General features: G+C 45.7%; 1 protein-coding gene across 1 annotated transcript in view; it reads left to right on the top strand.

Moving 5' to 3' along the window:
• Nucleotides 1-2,366: 2,366 nt before the first annotated feature.
• NXN (nucleoredoxin) overlaps nucleotides 2,367-22,556 on the top strand; it is a 154,914-nt gene continuing 134,724 nt past the window's right edge. Inside the window, exon 1 of the mRNA XM_021704064.1 lies at nucleotides 2,367-2,837. Coding sequence (XP_021559739.1) covers nucleotides 2,472-2,837 — 366 coding nt within the window. The 5' untranslated portion in view covers nucleotides 2,367-2,471. The remainder of the gene's footprint in view (nucleotides 2,838-22,556) is intronic.

The raw sequence follows: 22,556 nt of genomic DNA, 5'->3' as shown, positions 1-22,556 counted from the left end.
TGATTTTGGAATCATTTCCATTGCAAATCTCCTCTTTCCACACCCCTTTAAAAGGCAGCTGCACTATTTGGCTTCTAACCAAGGCCTGCTGCACCAACAAGTCTCTAAATTTTATTTATATTTCATGTGCAGTATGTTCAAACTCTCACTTCCCCAGGTGCCAGATGCTGGTTTGGACGTACTCCAGTGGAAAGTGCTTTCCTGTAAAATAATAAAAGTAAAATACTGAACAAACTGCCTCTTTATATCAGACTTGCACCTAGTGTACCAAAGTTAAGTATTCTAATAGTGACTTCACTATTTTCCCAAATTTGCAATCCCCCAAATTTCCACTTCACCTAGCTCCACACCAAATACTTTGTCCTTTGGCTTCCATAGGATGTAAATGCTTCTAGTCCTTTTATACCTCTTCAGTGTTCATTTGAAAATGTCAGAATGTAGGATCTCTCTCATATGATTTCAATGGTGCCTAATGTAACCCACCAATGGGTATTTCAAATATGATATGGATGAGAAAACAAGGATTTTAAATTACTTTCAGGATTTTTTCCTTTTTTTTTTTTTTTTATAAGTAATCTCTATGTCCAGTGTGGGTCTTGAACTCATGACCCTGGGATCAAAAGTTGCAGGTTCTACCAACTGAGCCTGCCAGGTGCCTCTACTTCCAGGATTTTAAAAGATATCTAATAAGTTAATGTCTGTTATGTTCATAGCTTAATATATTTTCACTAAAAAGTGATGCTTTCTGGGGCGCCTGGGTGGCTCAGTCAGTTGAATGTCTGCCTTCAGCTCAGGTCATGATCCCCGGGTCCTGGGATTGAGTCCCACATCCGGCACCCTGCTCAGTGGGGAGTCTACTTCTCCCTCTCTGTGTGTGCAAGCTCTCTCTCTCTCTCGAATGAATAAATAAATCTTTTTTTTTTTAAGATTTATTTATTTATTTGACAGAGACACGGCGAGAGAGGGAACACAAGCAGGGGGAGCGGGAGAGGGAGAAGCAGGCTTCCGGCTTAGCAGGGAGCCCGATGCGGGGCTTGATCCCAGGACCCTGGGATCATGACCTGAGCGGAAGGCAGACGCTTAACGACTGAGCCACCTAGGCGCCCTGCGATTATACTGAAGTTTAAATTAACTCTTGTAAAGCGTGCCATGATTTGTGTGTGTGTTTTTGTGTGTGTGGAAAGCCGCTATAAAATAACAGAAATACTCTGCCTGCCAGTAACTCAACATATTGGGCTCTGGCAGATCTCGGTTTTTTCCACTGTCTCCATTAGATGGCGGTAGATGCCCAAGAAATGACTTCCAAAGGCAAGGTGGAGGGCAGTGAGAGGGGCGTTTTTTCCTTTCACCAGGTTGTTAGCTGAGCACACACACTGAAGGTCCTCTACTGCGGGTTGGCAGGGTATGCATTTTATTTTTTCGTGTGTGTGTGAGGCGGGAAGGCTTGCCAGAGGCCACCTGTTCAAGCTAAGCACGGGGTAGCATCTTGCCAGCTGGCAAAAAAAAAAAATTCCTAGAATTTTTCTTAACTATCATCCGACTTGATAGAAGCTATGGAACCGATTCAGGAGTGCAACCAGCATTGATTGAAAGATGCTGCGGCATCTGTTGCCTACACTTGTGGAGATGGAACAGAGCCACTCGCTGGAGGGGAATGGCCGCTGCGACCTGTGGACTGAACCCCCACAGTGCGACCTGTGATACACTCGCAAGGATCGTGGACTCTCTCACGTGTGCCTAGCCCCAGATCAGAAGCTACCCGAGAAATATAAGCGGTGGCGTCCTCCGGTTCTCTTATAGTAGACAGAAACATACACAAAACACACGGTAGAGAAATTAGTGCAAGCAAGACCCAGCCTGATGAAGTAGTAATTGTGTATGAAGATACTAAGTCCTGTAAGCATCCAAGAGGCCAGTGGGGTACGAAATGGCCGACTAAGCTTTGGAGAGAGAGAGAGAGAGAGAAAGAGCCACAAGCGAGCGAGCACTCGGGTGGGGGAACTGTGGGAATGTTTCGGGAAGTCCGGAGAGAATCGGGAGTTCGGAAGGGTGGAGGCCAAGTCCAGCTCCGCGAGGACTGCAGCTTCAGAGACGCCGGCTCGGAGGACCCCTCTCCTGGCTGCACTTGGCTGGAAGAAAGCCCTCAGAATGGGGCGTTTCCGGCCAGCTTTCTCGCCAGGGCTCTTTGCCGAACAATCCCGCCGCGCCGTGGAAGCGCTTGCTCCGCTCGCCAGCAGCCGCAGATCCGGGCCCAGCGCGCGGCCCGGGACTGCCACGGAGGGGGCGTGGCGAGGACGGCCCGGAGGGGGCGGGGAGTGGGCGGGCCTCTCCCCTGCCCCGCGCCCGCCGCTGCCGCCGCCGCAGCTGCCGCCGCCGCCACCGCCGCTGCCGCCTCCGCCCGCCTCGCGGACCGAGGGAGCGGGGTCGCCGCCGCCTGCCAGCCCGCGTGCCGGGGGCTGCGGTGGGCCAGGATGTCGGGCTTCCTGGAGGAGCTGCTCGGCGAGAAGCTGGTGACGGGCGGCGGCGAGGAGGTGGACGTGCATTCGCTGGGCGCCCGCGGCATCTCGCTGCTCGGGCTCTACTTCGGCTGCAGCCTGAGCGCCCCCTGCGCGCAGCTCAGCGGCAGCCTGGCCGCCTTCTACGGCCGCCTACGGGGGGACACGGCGGCCGGGGCCGGGGCCGGGCCGGGGCCGGGGGCCGGGGCGGCCGCGGAGCCCGAGCCGCGGCGCCGCCTGGAGATCGTCTTCGTGTCCTCGGACCAGGACCAGCGGCAGTGGCAGGACTTCGTGCGGGACATGCCGTGGCTGGCGCTGCCCTACAAGGAGAAGCACAGGAAGGTGAGCGGCGCGGGCCTCGTCGGCGCCCCCGGCCTGGGTGCGCAGCCCGCGAGTTGGGGGGAGCGGGGTCCTCGCCGGCCCCGCCCGCACCCCTCGCAGCCCCTCGGCCCGGCGGCTCCTGTATCTTTGCACGCACTTCCCCTCGTGTCCCTCAGTGTCCCCTTCCTCTGTGTATGCCCGCCCCCGTCAGAGGACCCCGCCGTGTTGGGGCTCCCGCGGCAACTTGTCGGTGCGGGCGCCAGGCCGCGCCCGTGGGGGAAGTTTGACACCGTCCGGCCCCCGACCCCGGCTTGCGTCCCGAGGAGTCGAGAGCCAGGTCCTCACGCGCTGGGAGTCTCGTATAGGGGGCGGCCGCGCTGGGGGTCCCGACCCCGTGACCCCCGCTCCCGGCCAGAGGCGCGCGGAGGGGCTGCTTCCTTCCCTCAGCCGCCAGACTCCCGGCGGATACCTGTAGTGGGTGGGGGAGGCGCTCGCCCCCTACCCATAATGCCCAGACCAGGAAGTTTCCTCTCTCCGAGAGAAATCTGCTTTTCAGGGGACCCCTCCCCTCCCCCGACCCTGTGACCCGGGACTCGGAGGCCAGGCCGCCCCGCGCCCTGGAGAGGCAGCCTCTGACCGTGGCTTTGGGTGAGAAGGGCGCTCACTCCTCTCCCCCTCTCCGTCCCTCCGCCCCCACGGGCTCGACTAGTGGCCACCGGGGAGCTTTTCATTGTCTGCCTGTCCAGCAGTCCTCCCCAGATGCCTCCCAGGCACAGGAACAGACCCGTCCTTGCAGCTCTTAGTTGCTGGGTCGGGGTTGTCTTGGCACACTTCGAATTAAATGCTGAACATAGGTGCAGATTAAGTGGAGAAACGAGGATTTGGGGAAATCTATACTTCGCTGTCAACTTCTTCCTACCAGTTTGCTGCTGAAATTAGTTTGGGTTTTCGAGTGTGTCTGTTGGATGATGTCGTCTGTTTTAACAAAACGAATTCAGGAAATTTTGTCATGAATCGAAACAGGACAAGTTTTGGAGCGCTCTTGCTTAATTGGTATGCCTGATGCAACGTATGAATCTAGCCCCTTCCCTTTCAGAAGAGAATCTGAGTTTATGGAGTGGACAGCAGAAGGGCTGTTCTGGGGGCTTTTAGGTGCCTCTAGGAAGGATGGTAACGGCATGTGCTTCTTTTATGTGTAGGGAGTCTTGTTGAGAAGCATGATTTAGATTTAGTAAGAGCAAAAGGCTTATACTGTGACCACAGATGTCTCCAGTAAATCATCCATCCCCAAGCAGTATAAGCTACAGACTTGGGATTTAAAGTATGAAATACAGTTTAACAAATAGTTTGTAAATTTAACATTGGAAAAACATGGGCTCATGAACCACACAGAGGCCAAACTTGGCATTTTAACCACTTTTTAGGTGATTTTGCTTATATTTGATTTATATACTTGATAGTGCGTGGATGTGAATGGCCAGTCCTTTTTTGCTTCAAAAATATGGGAATTCTTTGTTTTCCTTGGTGGCTGTTTTATGATTCTTTTAGGGAGGAATAATGTTCAGAAAGTGATTTACCAAAAAACATCTTCATTGTTGTGGCAAATTTCTATTGTAGACCAGTGTGTTTAAAATAATGTCCTTGTTGGGCAATACAAATGATTTCTAGCTTTTGCAAACATATAATGATGGTAAAATGTTACAGACCTAAGGCCTATTGTGTTTTTCACAGTGGACGAAAGAAATTTGCTGGATGGTAAAAACGTGGAGCAAATTGAGATGTTTTGCAAAGGCTTAAAGCTTTTTCTTGGAAAAGGAGAATATTTCATATGATATACACCATGCCTGGTTTCTCTGCCCTGGCTGGTCCCTTTGCACACACACACAAAAGTGGTCTGTGGCCCTAGTCTGGACCTGCTCATTCCACCAGGATGAGAGTCTGGATGACACGGGGCAGACCCTCATCTGAAAATACAGTTCAGAATGCTTAACATGCCCAAACCATGGTGCCTAGCATGTTAAAAATGTATTTTTTTGCTCAGAGTTTTTCTGTCTCGCATCCAGTGGTTCACTTTGTTCTGTAAAATAAGTCCGGTTTTTGAGGACGTAGTTTCTGCTCCTGGATGCTCACGAATAGGCAATCAAGATCTGATTCCAGAAACATTCGTCATGATATACCAGGTAAAAAGACTTCAGCTGTGTTTCTTATGGAAAATATACTCTTAGAAATTACAAAAGCTAGGTACTCACTTTGACAGGAAGTATTTTCTTCCTTGAAACCAAAGAGAATAAACAATTCCTTTTTTTTTTTTTTTTTTTTGTAACTTTGAGTTTTTGTCCTGTTTGAAATCGAGATGCTTAGAAGGAAGTCTGTGAGCTTGTGATGGCAACTTCATGGTAAAAACCGTGAAAAAGGCCAGGGCATCCCCAGTTCAGGGTGCTGAGTGGGTAAACACTTACCTTCTTGCTTGATGGACCCTGTCCGTGTTGTCTCACCAACTATAAAAATAGTTTCAAAGAACAGAATTTGTTTTACACTGAGGGGCAACCAGAGTTCCAGATTACTAATTTTTTAAAGTTCTCATTAACTTTTGTTCTTTACAACCATTCATATACTTCTTCCCATTGGGATGACAAAGGATATGGTTCTAATTAGTTATTGGCTGGCATTGCTCTAAAGAAAATTGAAAAATTATGGTGGGGAAAGAAAATGCTGTGTGGTATTTTTTTTTTTTATTAATTTCCCCTTTATGTAGTAAGAAAGTCTGGGGGTGACCATATATGTTATGCTTGGGTTTTGCCTGGCCCTGCTCACCTTGATTGGAGCTGTGAGAAAACAGCGAATAAAAGGACTTCAGCATCTTTAAAAAAAAAAAATTCCCAATGAAAGGTTGTCCTGTTTCTACTTGCTTTTGTGGTGGGTGCAAAAATAATTGAAGCTTCATTTTTTTGGCTTCCAAGCACACCCATATAAATAGCTGTATAGAAATTGTAATTAGATGATAATAGAACTTTGAGTGCCTTTATAAGAGCAGTTTTGTCAGAAAACATATAATCTTGAAGTTAAGGTAGTTAGACTTGTTTTATTTATTTATTTTTTTTTTTTTTAAAAGATTTTATTTATTTATTTGAGACAGAGAGAATGAGAGAGAGAGAGAGAGCACATGAGAGGGGGGAGCGTCAGAGGCAGAAGCAGGCTCCCTGCCGAGCAGGGAGCCCGATGATGCGGGACTCGATCCAGGGACTCCAGGATCATGACCTGAGCCGAAGGCAGTCGCTTAACCAACTGAGCCACCCAGGCGCCCTAGACTTGTTTTAATAAGTAGGTTTGCTTTTTGTTTTGTTAGTAGACATTTTTCAGATTTCTGGAGAGAGAGAATGGGATGAATAGTTGGAAAGTTTAGGGATTTGATCTATTCCTTCAGATGAGGATAAGTTACTTAGGTGTCAGACTAGGAGAGTCGATCCCCAGGATCCGCTTCACAGATTTTGGTTTTAAAGCCACCAGACTCCGTTTTGCCTGGGCTGGATGTCCGATGGACTGCATTTGGTCAGTGTGGGTACGCTGACATCAAATGGTGCAGGACCACTGGTCTTGGACCGCACAGATTTGCTGGAGTCTGGCTTGGCCCCAGAACTTCCTGCCAGACAGAAAGGAAAAGAGAAAGTTGGGGCGGGAGAGCGGCAGTCAGGAGGTATCCCTGAGGATCCCTGGTCTACCTGCTTCAGTCAGCGAAAGTGGAATCTTCCAGCTTCCCTGTGTGGGTTGCTTGCTCTGGGTGATTCTTTTGGGTCAGACTCAATCAGCGGCTTGGCCTAGAATTCACCAGAATCCCTTTGGCTCTTTGGAACGGGGCAAGATTTGGTACCAACCCAAACAGTCTTATAGCTCCATGTCTCCCAGCTCATCCTCCCTCAAATCCAGATACCCCAGCCACTAAGAGAATGATCTCTATGACCCTGACAGACCACTTTGAAGGCGCTAAAAGACAGCAGAAAAGCACAGCTTTGACAGTTGGGGTTTTCCATCTTCTGCGAAAGGAGCCTAGACCAGCCAGGACAGGCTCCCTCCATTCGTTGTGTTTCCAGGACTTGGATCTGTCAAATAAAAGACGACGGTTCAATTAAAGTAATAAGAGCAATTTTCCTTGAGAGGCTTTTTCCTTGTTCCATTTTCCATTATTTGTAATGTATTTTTTTAATCTTCAATTTTTCTACTCTGCTTAATGAAGACATCTAGTGTAGTAGTAGTAGTTAAAAATAGGGACTCTTGTCCATCCGCCTGAGCTCGGATCCTGCCTCTGTCATTTGTTAGCTGTGGGACCTTGAGCAAGTTCCCCTACTTGTCTGTGCCAGATTCCTTATCTGTAAAGTGGAGGTTATAACAGCATCTGCCTTGGCATGTAGTATGTGCTCAGTAAGTGCTAGCTGTTGTTCATAAATTATCATGAAATTCAGGAATTCCTTTCATAGCTTGAGCCTCTGGAATGTATCACATTACAGAATTGCAAAACTGTTACGATTTTTTAACAAATGAGTTTTATCAGCGTACAGGAGGATATGGTGAAGGGGTTGAAAGAATTGCCCTAGAAGAGATTCTAATTGAGGAGAAAGACCTAGAAGAATGAAACAATGAAAGCAAATGAATATTTAAAAAATACCGCTTCTTAAAGAACTGAGAATTCTGAGATTTACTGAGCACCATACTCACACTTGCCAGTGAAACTTGAGACATCAGATCAATGAAGCCCAGACATGATAAAGGGTAACAACTTTAAGATGATGAGGCACCCTTCTTGAGAGAGATTAATTATGTACTTGGTGATCGTTTTGTGGTTTGCCAGAGCTATTAGCCACGTCTGCCGCTGATCCTGCCTGCTTAAATCTAGGTAGCGTGAAGGTTGCCGGATTGCTGCTCTTTCAGCATGGGAAAGGGATGGTGCCCGCTCTCCGGAGCAGTGAAGACCTCACCCCCTAACGCAGCCACCTCCCTTTCTAGCTCTGGAATGTTGTCGGATAGGTTTGCTCAGACGTGTAGCCATTGTGGATTACTCTTCAGGCCTCAAGGTAGCGATTCAGGCCTGACTGGCTAGCTGTCCACAGCCCTTGCTGATGGATATGGGTTGGGATGTGAAACAGCACAAGAGGAAAGCTGTGGGTTTTGAGGTTAGGGTCATTGATTTCATTTACGCTCTCTACCCCCACTCCCCCTTTTATCACTGTTCCTTTTGGTTTGAGGCCTTGTTTTAATATCTGCACCAATTTGAGAAAGAAGGCTTTGTGTTATACACAGCTGGGGTGGGGAATGGACAAATCCCTTGGTGTATGGGGGGGGTGACTTTTTTTTTTTTTTTGATAGTACTTGGGACTCCAGAGCTCCAGCTAGCCCCATTCTAAATAGACTGGGCTCCTCAAGGCATGATTTCCTTTCGGGGGGAAGAGCATAAGCTTGGCATAGGATGTTTTCTTTCTTCACAAACTGAATTCCCAGCGGTGCTCAGTGCTAACCACCAGGGTGCTTAGTTTTCTGTATTTCATTAATTTACCATTCTGCTTATTCAGAGACACTCAAAGAAAATGGCTAGGAGTTCAGAATCTTTTTTGCTGGTCCTGACTCTCATGAGCCTCTTGCATGCTGTTGCTGTATACCTGGCCATTATTTTAAAAGGAAAGAAGAGTCCTGGAATCTCAGGAGCCATCCTTGCTTCTCCTGCACCCCTCACATCCAAATGGCACTGAGTCTTGGTGTTGATCTGATCTTTTTAAAGATATTATTTATTTGACAGAGACAGACAGCGAGAGAGGGAACACAAGCAGGAGGAGTGGGAGAGGGAGAAACAGACTTCCCGCTGAGCAGGGAGCCCGATGCGGGGCTCAACCCCAGGACCCTGGGATGATGACCTGAGCCGAAGTCAGGCGCTTAACGACTGAGCCACCCAGGCGCCCCATGATTTGATCTCTTTAATACCTCGCAACTCTAACCTCTTCTCACCATCCCTACCATCACTGCTTGACTTCAGGTTTCATCTGGACTACTGTGTACCAGCATCTTCTCCTGGGGCTTCTTACTTCCAACCTTTTTTTTTTTTTTTAAAGATTTATTTATTAGAGAGAGAGAGAGAGAGGTGGCACGAGGGGAGGGGCAGAGGGAGCAGACTCCGCGCTGAGCATGGAGTCCGACATGGGGCTCAGTCCCACAACCCTGAGATTATGCCCCAAGCTAAAACCAAGAGTCAGACACCTAACCCACTGAGCCACCCAGGCGCCCCTCCTTGCTTCCAGTCTTGACCCCTGAAATGATTCTCAGACCAGCTTCTCAAGCTGTCTGTAGTCAGTGGTCGATTTTATTTTGTTTTGTTAATTTCCAATCAGTCACACCAATACAAGTGGGCTTATTAAGGCATGACTCCTATCTGGGTTGAAACACATGTAACGCCCCACTAAGTTGACCTCACACAAGCTGGTCTCTGTCCTATTCAACATGATGAACCCATTGATCACAAACCTGGATGTTGCTGCAATGTCAAGCTGCTATAAACGTTTCTGAGTACTCCTTCTCAGTTTTTGTACTTACCTTATTGTGGACCAGTAACAAACAGCTTATGGGCAAGCACTGGGTTGCAGACCCACCTTGAACAGCACTGCTCTAGACTGTTTCCAGAATGGTCAAGTCCAAAATCACAACTCTGATCATGTTATTCTCCTGCTTAAGAATTCTTTAGTAGTTCTTCATAGCTTTTGGGGTCAAGTCCAAATTCTAGAGCATGGTCCTTGATTGTTCTGTCTCCTCTCTCACCTGCTCAGTGTTCTCTTTCCTCTCAACTGGCTGAGTTTGGAACTTTTAAACTCAGTCCTGGTTTCCCTGGTTTCCTTGTTTCTGTAACAAGCTTTCCTGTCTGTTTTCCCTCTAGGTGAGATGATTCTGTGGGCTTCCATAGATCTTGTGCACAAATATCCTAGCACTTAGGTTGTTTTTTGTTTGTTTTGTTTATTTTTATTTATTTTTAAGATTTTATTTGAGAGAGAGGGAGAGAGCAAGAGAGAGCATGAACAGGGGTGGGGGAAGGGGGAGAGGGAGAAGGGGCTTCCTGCTGATCATGACCATGACCGTGACCATGACCATGACTGGAGCCTAACTGACTGAGCCACCCAGGCACCCCTGTTTTTTTTTTTTTTTCTCGTTTCTGTCTCCTCAAGGAGACTGTAAGCTCCTTGAGGACAGAAACCAACCAAAGGGAGGGGAAGATAATCAGTTCTTAGGTGCTGAGACGGGGGTAATGTGATCACAGAAAACAGGCATTTGACTTTTAGATTGGGAACGTGAAAACATGGTAGTTTCCACATCATGTAAGTTGAAATGTGCACTTTCACTATTACAGAGCTTGATTTTAACATTTAATATTAGAGTTGGGCCTTAATTGAATTGTATAATTGTATATATCCACAGTATGTGGGTGTTTTTGTTTGTTTTTGTTTCTTAATGAGTGCTTTAAAGAGCACTTAAACAAGCAAATAGACGTGTAACTCTATTGCCCTGTAATTCTGTGCTCAAAAATAGGAAAAGACTCTACACTGTGCTTTTGAAATGTCAAAAATCTTAGGCCATTAAAATAGTCTATCTGCAGACTTATATCCCATGCTTTTATATTTCATAGTTTGTGTTTCTCAAGAATCTTTCTTCCAAGGAGCTCAAAATGCATGCCTATTATATCTTCCAGCAACTAGTAATCAGTAGATATTAAACGTTTTAACTTTTCAAAGTATGTTCGAGTTGGAGAATTGAAGCAAAGAGAACCGATTATTAGATTAGGGTCACAGTGTCAGATGAAAGGGCTCGGCTGAACTCCCTTAAATTCAACTCGGTCCTTTCTGTTCGTGAAATTGTGTCTTACAAAACGTTCATATCAAACATTCTCCATGGAAGAGGAGGGAGCTGAAAGTTCTCTTTTCAACAAATGGCTTTTGGTGTGGATTCACTCTCGATATGCATAGAAGACCGTATAATAAGATAGAAGTAGTTTTAACTGCTGAAAGCATTTGCCTAGAAGACGGGAAAGCCAGAACTTTTCTGCTGCTGCCTTTCGGCGGTGGTGGTTTCTAAGGACCTTTTAATGATTTGGCTTTTTTTAGATCAGCCAGTGAAGTGCCCCCAGCTCCCCTTCATCCTCTGCAAAGCCTGCGGGCTGCTACAGTGCTTTTGTTCAGAGACAGAATTGAACTTCAGGTATCCTGCCGAGATCCTAGGACTAAATCAGTCCTCCCTTTTATGAGGTTTTCAGAAACTGCTGTTCTAACTTCCAGTAAAATCTCAAACATGTGCTTTCTGCTTTATGACAAGTAAGAAGTATAGTAATTGAAAGTTGCTTGAGTGCCGTTATTCTCGAGTGAAACCCTGTAATGGAAACTTTTGTTCTGTGGCATCCATGATTAAAAGCAAACATAAATTTTCTGCCGCTTGCTGGTCATAACTCTTGGACCAGATATACAGTGTATTTTTGTATGAACTACACTTAAGAAAATCCTTTTTGAAAAAACCATTTATGCTTAAAATTCAGCATTCCTTTCTGTTACATCTATCACCTACTCCCGGTTGTATTATTTCAATGCAGACACCGGTTACAGGTAAATTCAAGTAATATTTCTACAGTTAAGAATGCTTTTATCTCAGATCCTTGTTGAATAATCGTAAAACAGGGTGTGGTGAGTTTCGCTGTTCTAGGGATAGGGTTTCCCTCTTTGTTTTCCTACGAGAATTTTATCCAGATGAATCGGTTGTATAGTTTTTTGTCTTTTTTTGGTCAGTATGCCAGGGATAAAAATCTGAATGGATGTAGTCTGCTTAAAATCAGAAGATGTTGCCTTTTTTCGCCTTTAAATGTGATCAGGTCAAGACAGTTTTCTTTTGATCGTGGTGGCTCACAGCACAGCTGCCTCATCTGTTAGTCATTTTTCAGGGTTTGATGTGAAATATACAGATTGGGCAGAACAACCTGTGATGGGGAAAAATCACAGTGTAACCCTCTGAGCTCTGAATGACCTTAAATGTAGCATTTTCTCCGCTTTGGGCCCCGGGCTTGGCTGCAGCTTAAAAAAGCATTTATACCCACGGATCTTCACAAATTCTCCCTTATTAGGAGTGAACGTTTAGAATCTTGCAGAGTGGGTAAGAATATGGGCTCTGGGTCTGGGTTTCCCGGTTTGAATCACACCTCTGTCGCTCTCTAGCAGTGTGATTTTGGTGCAAGCTACCTGACTTATGTGTCTCTAGGTCCTGGTCATTAAAATGGAGATATCCACCTTATAGGTCATTAAAATGGAGATATCCACCTTATAGGGTTGTCGTTAAGGGTTAAATGAGTTAATATCCGGAAAGTGTTTAGAACAGTGTCAAGTGCATAGTAAATGCCTTTTAAATGATGACCCCAGGTGCTTGGATATTTCAGTCCCTATGTTATGGCTATTCAGATTGCAGGAGAGAAAAATTCTCAGCTTTTATTTCTTTGTATCACTCCTACCCTCAGCATTCCCTTATGCTCAGCACCTAGACTCTTTGTATCTAGTGGCCCGTCATGTAATCTTGCTTCTCCTCTGTTTCTTACTAAGACAGCAATCATTACTGGTCAGTTGTTGATTTGATGACACATTCGTGTCTTTGGTTATGGGTAGAATTCTAGACCATCTCTTTCATTGCTTGCTCAGTTTTCCTGAGCGGATTCCAATTTCCCTTTTGAGCTGGGAGGGGGTAGCGGAGTCTGGTCTCTGTCGATTTCTCCTGCCATTTATTTATTTTTTGACTATTATGGAAAACTTCAAACATCACACTGGCAGGGAAAATAGCACAGTGAGCCTCTATGTACCCAGCACCCAGATGGAAGTATCACCAACTCATGTACACCCTCTCTCCGTCCTCTTCATTGGATTACTTTGAAGCAGCTCCCAGGCATCCTAACATTTCCTTCATAAACATTTTACTAAGTAACTCTTTCAAAAAAATCACAATATTGGGGGTGCCTGGGTGGCTCAGTCGTTAAGCATCTGCCTTTGGCTCAGGTCATGGTCCCAGGGTCCTGGGATCCAGCCCTGCATCGGGTTCCCTGCTCAGCGGGAAGCCTGCTTCTCCCTCTCCCACTCCCCCCCGCTTGTGTTCCCTCTCTCACTGTGTCTCTCTCTGTCAAATAAATAAATAAAATCTTTTAAAAAAATCACCATATCATATCATACCTTTAAAAAATCTGGTAATTTCTTAATATCGGCAAATACAAGTCAGTATTCAAATTTCTCTGATCATCTCATAATTTTTTTTTACAGTTATTTGTTTGAATCCAGATAAGTTCTACACATTGCATTTGGTAGCTATGTCTCTAAAGTCTCCTTAAACCTTAAGTTTCTCCTTCCACTTAAACTTTTTCTGGGTCTGCCCCCTTGCCACATTCCCAACCCCTTCTTATCCATATTTCCCCCCTTAATCTATAAAGGTCTATAGAATATTGACTCTTGGGTTCAAAAGGATCCTAGGCTGTTGTCGCTGAGAAGTCCAGGTATTGACCACCTTGTAGGTCCGGGTGCCTCAAATGCAGTCTTCCAGACGGGCTGCCCTTCTCCATCTGTCCACTCTGCTTCTCTCTGTGGGGGCCCTGACCTCCAGCAGGCTGCTCTCATACTGACATGAGGGCCACCACAGCTCTGGGTTTGCTTCCTGTCCTCTCAGAACCCCAGCAGAAGGAGGCCAGCTTGGTCACCCTCCCATCCCAGGACCAGTCACCATAGCCAGGGTATGTAATACTCTGGCTAAGCCTAAGTCATATCCACACCTGTATAACCAGAGGGTGAGGTCATAAACCAAGTCGACTGAGCATCAGGAAAGGGGTGGGAGGGGCTTACCAAGGAAAATGAGAGTGTGTTACCAGAGGGAGGGGACAAGAATGAACTGTAGCTGCCCACTCGAGTCATCTATGCTAACCCCATGGCAGTGTGCCTGGCAAGTGCTCAGCCTCTGCAGGGGCATTTCTAGTGAGCACGAGGTACCATCTCCTTAGAAGGCCATTCTGACATTAGCCATTCTCTCCTAGGGAATTGGCCAGCCCATAAAGGACTGTAGACAACTCTCCTCTCTCTGAAATGAAAGATTCCCTTGGTCCTTCGGCCATTTCTCATATGATACGGGTTCAAGTTTCATTCCCATCCTGGCCATTTGTATCTGAGCCCTCTCCGAGATTGTCTGGGACCTCTCTTAAAGAGTAGTCCCCAAACCTGAACACAGACGCCAGGGTGGTCTGCCCTAAGCACAAAGGGTCAGCTTATTACCTCCTTTGTTGTAGATATTATCTAAACTTACATCATCATAGTTTGAGATTGCATTAGCTTTTCTGACTATCACATTACACTGGGTTGACTCACTGACCTTTTTGTCAACCAAAACTCCAAAGTCTTTTTCATCAGTTTTATACCTGAACAAATGAGAACACAGTCCTAAATCTTATATCAGTTATCCTCAAGAATAAGTTTACTTAGGGGCGCCTGGGTGGCTCAGTTGGTTAAGCATCTGCCTTTGGCTCAGGTCATGATCCCAGGGTCCTGGGATTGAGCCCCAAGGTGGGCTCCCTGCTCAGCAGGTGGTCTGCTTCTCCCTCTCCCTCTGCCCCTCCTCCCTGCTTGTGTTCTCTCTCTTTCTCTCTCAAATAAATAAATAAATATTTATTTTTTTAAAGGTTTTATTCATTTATTTGACAGAGAGAGACACAGTGAGAGAGAGAACACAAGCAGGGGGAGAGGGAGAAGCAGGCTTCTCGCTGAGCCGGGAGCCTGATGTGGGGCTCGATCCCAGGACCCTGGGATCATGACCTGAGCCGAAGGCAGACAGTTAATGACTGAGCCACCCAGGCACCCCATATATAAATTTTTAAAGAAAGAGTAAGTTTACTTAGATGTGATACTTTCTGCAGTCTGTCAAGATCTTTTTGCTCTATCAGATTGCTTGCTATAACTTAGATAATTTGCCGTTTCCCTTTCAAGGAAAGATAGTCTGAAGTGACTTCTGTTTAGTGAACCCATGCTTGCTTCTAACTTGATCACTTCTTTTCCGAAGTGTGTGTTTAATAACTGTAATAAGCTGTAGGGTCTGTTGAAGGGTTGATCAGCTTCACCGATCTGTAGTTTGCAGAATCTCCCCCTTTTTGCCCATTTGAACGTCAGTGCTCCTTCCATCTGGTAGCTGCTGGTGAAGAAATCATTGCTGGGGTTGGGTGATCTTGGGGGCACATTTTCTCCCTCAAGGATGTAATTCATACCTTACCGGAGGAGAGTTTCCAGGTCGGCTGGGCCTACATTTGTTTCCTGCAGAGGACGCTGTAGGAAGAGCTGTGGCCAGACATCCCGTCAGTAGGTAGTTGGGAGCACCCTGTTTGTTCAGGATGTCCAGATCCTGCCCTTTCTGAAGGCTGTGTGGCAGCAGTGGCTGCCTCGTCCCCAGCCCAACACCTCCCTCCCCGCACTGTCTCATTAGGGCACTAATAGAGCCTGAGGGAGTCTTTTCCTTAATGCCATTGGGCTCGGGCAGGGTGAGAATCTGGCTGGCTCATTAAATGTGGCATTTTGTTTCAAAATTAGCAAGAGACAGGAAACTAGCTACAAAGCAACCTAGTGTCCTTGTGCAGATAGATTTTTCTTAATATTTGACTTTTTAGGATGAATTACTCCGTTTATTTTGAAAATTTTACCCTATTTTAAAATGGACTCGTTTTCTTACCCAGGTGTATTTGCCTACTTAAGATGAAGCATAAACCTGTTCTACTCTTTGCAGTGTGGCACCTAAGAATTCGGAAATTTCACATGTTAGGCATGAGGATGAATTGAAATGAAATGCCTTAAAACACTTTTCCTGGGGGAAATCACTTTCCCAAATGTGCAGAGAAGGTTGCTGGCTTCAGCCCTCGGATGCATTGTTTTTACTTTTACAAATGTGCTTAAGAGTAAAATACCACTTAATACCACTTGAACATATTCTCTTTCATATGGAGCTGTGGGGAGTATTAATTTGCAGTGGCTGTAGTGGGACGCTCTAGTTTTGAAGCGCTTTTCGAAGCAGCGCCTTCCTGTGAAGGCTTAGTGACTTTTTCTGAGGTCATTGGAGCCTAGTTTTTGGTTGATAAAACTGCGGAGAAAGTAGTTACCGGGCGAGTCCGGATTCCTGGAACAAAACATGGTGTGCCTTCACTGGGAGCCTGGGCTTTGTTGGTGTGCATCTATCGCACAAATTCTGGTTTCACTGCTGTTCACATTACAAAGCCATTTATATTCCTTTACTAGGCATAGACTTAAACACTATTTTTCCACTTACTAACATCTTCCCATTTGCGAGAGAAAGCCAGCATTTCATTTTTTAGTTATAAAAATCATCCTCTTTCTAGAGATAATCACTAACAATGTCTTACATATTCTTCCAGAAAAAGAATACACATATCCTGCATATATGAATGTATATGCTTACATATTTTTTACACAGGTAGATTTAGCATTTGAAATTAATTTTTGTTTTGTGAAAGGACAGTGTCTTCACATGTTAAATAAAATTTCAAATAAAACGAAAGACGTGCAGGGGTAAGGAAGTCTCCATCCCGCTGCTGACAGTAGCTTGCCTCCCCGAGTGGCTACCGTGATCAGTGTCTTGTATTTCTTTTCAGAGGTATTTTGTGCATATACACGCATGTACATATGTGTGTGTCCTTGATACACACATACTTTTTTTTAAGCTGGGCCTTTTTAATTTTTTATTTGTTTTTAAAGATTGTATCCATTCATTTTGAGAGAGAGAGAGAGAAAGAGCGAGCACACAAACAGGGGGAGGGGCAGATGGAGAGGGAGAAGCAGATTCCCCTTGATCCCAGGACCCCGGGGACCATGAGCCACCCAGGTGCCCCTAAGCCAAGCCTTTTTTTTTTTTTTAAAGATTTTATTTATTTGACGGAGAGAGACACAGTGAGAGAGGGAACACAAGCAGGGGGAGTGGGAGAGGGAGAAGCAGGCTTCCCGCAGAGCAGGGAGCCCGATGTGGGGCTCGATCCCAGGACGCTGGGACCATGACCTGAGCCAAAGGCAGATGCTTAATGACTGAGCCACCCAGGCACCCCTAAGCCAAGCCTTTTAAACAGATCTTGCTCATATTATTGGCTGTCCCTGACAACTGTGGCTTTTTCTCTCAGGTGGGTGAAGACTAGAAATGTCCTTGCACAGCCCTGTGATAACTTTGTATCGAGCCTGCCTTGGTACTGAACCCAACACAGAGACAAGGAACAGAGCAAGGAACCACTATCCCTAGAAGGGAAATGCCTTAGCCTGACATGTTCACGGAGTATGGTGGGCTTAGGAGACCTTTGAAAGCAGCTTTCCCTGTCCTCGGAGAGGGGCCCCCTCTAGAACGGACATAAAGCACTGAGAAGGCAGTGTCTGTGGAATTTCCACTGTGTGCCCTGCCATTTGGATAAATTAAGAGGTTCATTCTCTGAGCTGTCATTCTTCCCTTCCAAGTATTCGGATTTATACAGGGACAAAGGACTTCCCTATGCCGGGCACTGGTATTATGCTGTGTCTTTTGTGGTGACTAGTGACTAGGCAACCTGTATTTAATATCAGTTTTTATTTACTGAGTGTGCTGCACTTTTAGAAAATCCATCACCCCCAGAATCCAAAGTTATGAAATAGACAAAGTAAGGGATTATGTCTGTTGTTTTTATTACGGAAGGATCTTCATTTTATTAGGCTGAACTGTTTTAGATTGTGACCTCCTAAGAGATGTTCAAAAAGTGATTTCTTCCACTTAGGGGAAAAAACTCCTTTACAGCATCTTTGGGATACATCTGTTGTTTGAGAAAAATGTACAAATATTACATCAAAAGTCATCATATCAAATATCACACACAGCTCTTCCCCGTCCCTTGAACATTCCTTACTCATTTCTAGAAGAGGCAGCTGAGAAAACTTATAACTCATTCAGTTGTAGGTTCGTGGATGCAAGTTGCTGATAAAAAATCAAAAGGTTGCCATGGGAATTATATAGGTTTATTATATAGATAAATAGATAATAGAAATTATGAAAGGCAAACTTTGCAAAGATCTAGTGAACTTTAAAAGGGAATTTGATTTAAGAAGGGAAAGGGAGTGAGTGTCAGTTTGGAAGTGAAAATATTTTCCGAATGGTTCGTCTTAAATGAGGATTAAATGTACATCCTATAGGTCAGAACAAAACCGGAATGATTCTTGCCTCGCCTTATCTTCACGAAGGTATCCTTTCAAGCTGTGTAATAATACTAAGACATTGGGAACACTAAATGTTCATTATGGAATGGTTAAGTAAATTAGAGTCTCAGAATCATGTTGGACCGCTATTAAAAATGGAGTTAATGACCTTTGCTGGAACATAGAACTATGCTTCAGATATTGTATTCAAAAAAGATCCCAAATTATAGAGACACCATGATTATAGTATAACACTGTTTAAACAGATGTATAAGAAGAAAGCTTGAAGTAAGTACCTCAGATTGCTTATCATTATGTTAGGGTGGTGGTGTCTGTGGTGGTGGGTCTCTGATTTACAAATGCTCTCAATGTAATCACTTCTGTAATGAAAACATATGTGAAGAAAATAATGGTGCTCTTGCCTGAAAGAGTGTGCATCTAGTTTGTGAATGCTTTGTTTTAGCATAGGGTTTTTTACCCCCTTTTATCTTGTTGGCAGTTTAGTGGCATTTTCAGAAGATGAGCAAGTAACCTTGCTCACCATCGCGTCTTACTGAGCAAAGTAACATGGAGGAAAAGAATGAGCTTGTGGCAACCTACTTCAAGAAAGCTGTCTGGAAAGACTAACTTGAAAGTGACCTTTTCAAATGAGGGAGAGGGTAGTCCAGTGGATTAAGAAAGAAAGATTCTGGATATAAATAACCATGCGGGAATGAAGGGGAAAGTTGAGAAGGAGCAAGTTCATTTGATCCAGCTCCGGAGAGAATAAGGACCAATAAGGACCAAGTACCGGGTGGAGAGGGTAGAGAGAGAAAGAGGGTAGAGAGAGTCTGTTTGGAAACTGATGAGTGAGGGAGCCTCCCCAGGCTCAGGGAGAATATTGTTACCTTTTATAAGGAAAACAAAAGTTTCTTTGGCAGGTGGTCAGGAGAATACATTTCAGGTGATTCGGATTTGGAGGGGCGATTTCATGCTTGAAGACTTGGGGAAGCTGACTGCTTACCCAGTGATAGTGGCCTCTCTCAGGGTTTGGGCTTGGAAGGAGAAAAGAAGGCCTGGATTTCAGATGTGGCAGGTAGTAAGAAATAGATGCCTTCGTACCAAAGAGGCCAATCTCAAACCCCAGAACCTCGTCGTGGGCCAGGTTGCAGAAATGCATTTTCTAATGTGCTTCATTAGATCATGTAGAAGAAAACCTGGGTTAATGGCTTCTGTTCGTGAAATAAGGGAAAAGACATTTCTCTGGGAATTTTCCACTACTGTATAGTGTTGGGAAGAGGGGGAGCAATGACAGGGACTAAGAGGCTCCCAAGCTGGATTTCTCACTTAGTATGCGCTCGTATTACAAAATCAAGCCTGCGCTTTTCATCACTTTGTATTGACACTGGCCAGCCTCAGTCAGTCTCATTTGCCTCAGGCAGTGTCAGGATACAGAGAAATTAGTGACGACGTCCCTGCTCTCAAAGGCATTTTTAATTTTAATTTGTGTGTGTGTGTATACATGTATATGTATATATATGTATGTGTATATGGGTATATATATTATACATATATAAATACATGTTTATATATGAACTTAGAGTCTCTATTGGATGCTGTTTGGTGAGTTGATTCTAATAGGGATGGGCTTGCCAACAGAAGCTCCAAGAACTGAGTCAGACAGCTGTGACCTAGTCACTCAGCAGCCAGAGAGGCTGACCCCTCTCGTGGATGACCTGGCTCAGACCTCTCTCTCCTATCCTCTAGCTTTGAGATCTTGGGCAAGGTACTCTGATCTTTCTAAGTCCCGTTTCCCCATCTGTAACATGGGAAGGATAGTAGTACCTACCCTGTAGGGCCACTGTGGAGGTTTGAGGTGACGAAGAATTTAAAAAGCCCTCAGCATGGTCAGGAGGTGGTGACTGTTGAGTGTTCTGTCCGACCAGACCAGAATGTTGCTGAGAACAGGGCCTCTCTGCCCTTCATCATTATGTTATTTATCCTTTATCCATTTGGTGTAACTTATTAGTGAATATTAGGCACAAATATTTATTGGAAGAAAGAATGAAGAGGTTGGGACTAAGAATCGAAGAGTTGGCCGGAGTCGGGTAGAAAGAAGAATGGATTTCCAAGCATGAAGGCAAGTCTCAAAGTTAAACAGGGACGTACATTCTTCTGTATATATTTGTGCTTGAATTAAACAAATGCTCTTATTATATAACATTGGGCAACGGGGTCTTTGGATGTTAAACTGGAAAGGATGTTGGGGATTATGTAGCAGCTCCCTTCCTTTACAGCTGAGGAAGCTAAGGCCTGGCGCGAACGCAGCCACATTGCTGACCAGCCTCTAGGTTCCAGGTCTCCTACTGCTGGGTCTGTGTTATTCCTTGATATTCTTCCTGGTAGCACTTTAAAAAATGGTCCGCAGCGTCCGCAGGACATTGCCAAATTTTGCTTGTAGCCCAGAGAGATAAGCATCCTGAAAAGAGGGAAATGCCGCAGTCCTGTTTTTCCCGAGTGACTTTGTGGCTCTTGGCCTGTAGACAGCCGGACTGCGATTTCCCCGGTCCCAGGAGCCCGTTCCTGCCAGCAGAGCCACTTTCCTGTGGAAGGGCTGGGGTCAGGCCCGGGGTGCCGGTCAGACCTCCCCTGTGGAAAGCCTCAAGCGGCTGTAACTCATCGCTGAAAAAACAAACACGTTACTGCACCGAACAACAGCATTGAGCACTTAAGAAGGGGATTAGCAAGGCTGAAATATGGGAGATGTAAAGAAAGGAATTTAAAAGGAGCCAGGTGTTTCGATTTGTGAGTCCAGGCTGATGAGGCTCCTAAGTGTGAAAGAGAAATTCCATTCGGGTGACTCGGTGGCCACAGTATTTTTTCCTGTTGGGCCAGCGGGGAAGAGAGAGGGGGCATGTTATCTTGGGGCCTGTCCAGGCAGTTAGAGCCCTTCCCGTGTTGAGGGATCGCTGGGACCTGAACCCCGGGTACCTCGCCACGGGGCCTGGGGTCACGGGAACTTGCCCTGTGTCTCCAGGAGGTCATTCCGACCTGAGCAGGAGGATGGAAGCTGGAGTAGAGAAGAGCCCAGTCAGCACAGAGCAGCCCTCCCTGGACACGCACTTGGCTGCAGCCTCGAGTTTGGGAAGGGGGCTGCTGGGCCAGACCAGCTATTGCACTAGAGGGAGAATTTAGATGTCCTGAACCTTCGGGGTGGGAATCATTGCTCAAGCCAGTTCTTATTAATGCATCATCTTGGTGTGCTTTAAAATACTTCCAGGAACCCAGCACAGTCTTCTTAAAGTGGTGCTTTGCAGTTTGCTCTCCAAAGAGGTGATGTGGCACGGAGCCGTGGTGACCGCGCGCGTGTGTGTGTGTGTGCACGCGCGCGCAGTCACCTCCCTCGCCGGGGACCACGCACAGAGCTTGTTTTATTCGTGTTTCTGCTTTATGACACCACGTTCAACACAGACTGTCGATTCAGGAATATTGAACTTATGGCCATGGCAATATAACGCGTGTCTGAGCGAAGCTCATCTTTCTCCTTAGGACACAACGCAGGCTTCTTGCACTCAGGAACACTGGACAGCACTTCAGCATGATGCCCGGGGGCCATTTTAAACAGTGAGATCACCCACAAAAAGCACAGAAATGCAAAACATGTGGCACTAAACAGCCCATGCAAGGGACACTTGTTTATAGGATGAGCTGAAGCAAGAAGGCCACGTGCTGCCTAGTTTGAGCTCCACTGGGACACGTGTGGCAGGCAGGTGACTCAGATTTTTCACCAGTGCATGCCTGTGAATGACCGCAAAGGTGTCAGTAGATCAATTTGAGGGTTACAAATAAATTTGAGCAAGTAGGCAAATTTACATATATGGAATTCATGAATAATTGACCGAACCCATTTTTCCAGTATATGATGCTAAACACGCAAAGTGGCCTTTGTAACTTAATCATGCTTGGCTTTAGGGCCACGCCTTCAGCAGGTTCCTTTATTCCCACTACCTTTTTTAGTTGTGGGGTTATAAAAAAAAAAATGAGAAAATACAAATTTGCAAAAGGAAACATGCTCAGGATCATCCAGATTCCGCCGACCAGAGGTCATGATTTCTTACATTTTGGTGCCTATCTTTCTGGAGTTTTTTCTATGCAAATGTATACCTGTCATCTGTACTCTCACACGTTTTATAGATATCTGTGCATAAATATGTTTAAAACAAAATTAGGGGGCGCCTGGCTGGCTCAGTTGGTGAAGCGTGCAACTCTTGATCTTGAGGTTGTGAGTTCAAGCCCCACATTGGGTGTAGAGATTACTTAAAAATAAAATCTTATTTATTTATTTGAGAGAGAGAGCACGAGAGGGGGAGAGGGGCAGAGAGAGAGGGAAAAACAGACTCCTTGCCGAGCAGGGAGCCCCACATGGGGCTTGATCCCTGGACCTCGAGACCACGACCCAGGCCAAAGGCACACACCTAACCAACTGAGCACCTTAAAAATAAAAATAAAATAAAATCTTAAAAAGAATTAG

Source organism: Neomonachus schauinslandi, chromosome 15, assembly GCF_002201575.2.
Source record: "Neomonachus schauinslandi chromosome 15, ASM220157v2, whole genome shotgun sequence".
NCBI lineage: Eukaryota > Metazoa > Chordata > Mammalia > Carnivora > Phocidae > Neomonachus > Neomonachus schauinslandi.
Note: the sequence above shows the minus strand (reverse complement) of the source record. Positions and strands in the feature narration are given on the sequence as shown.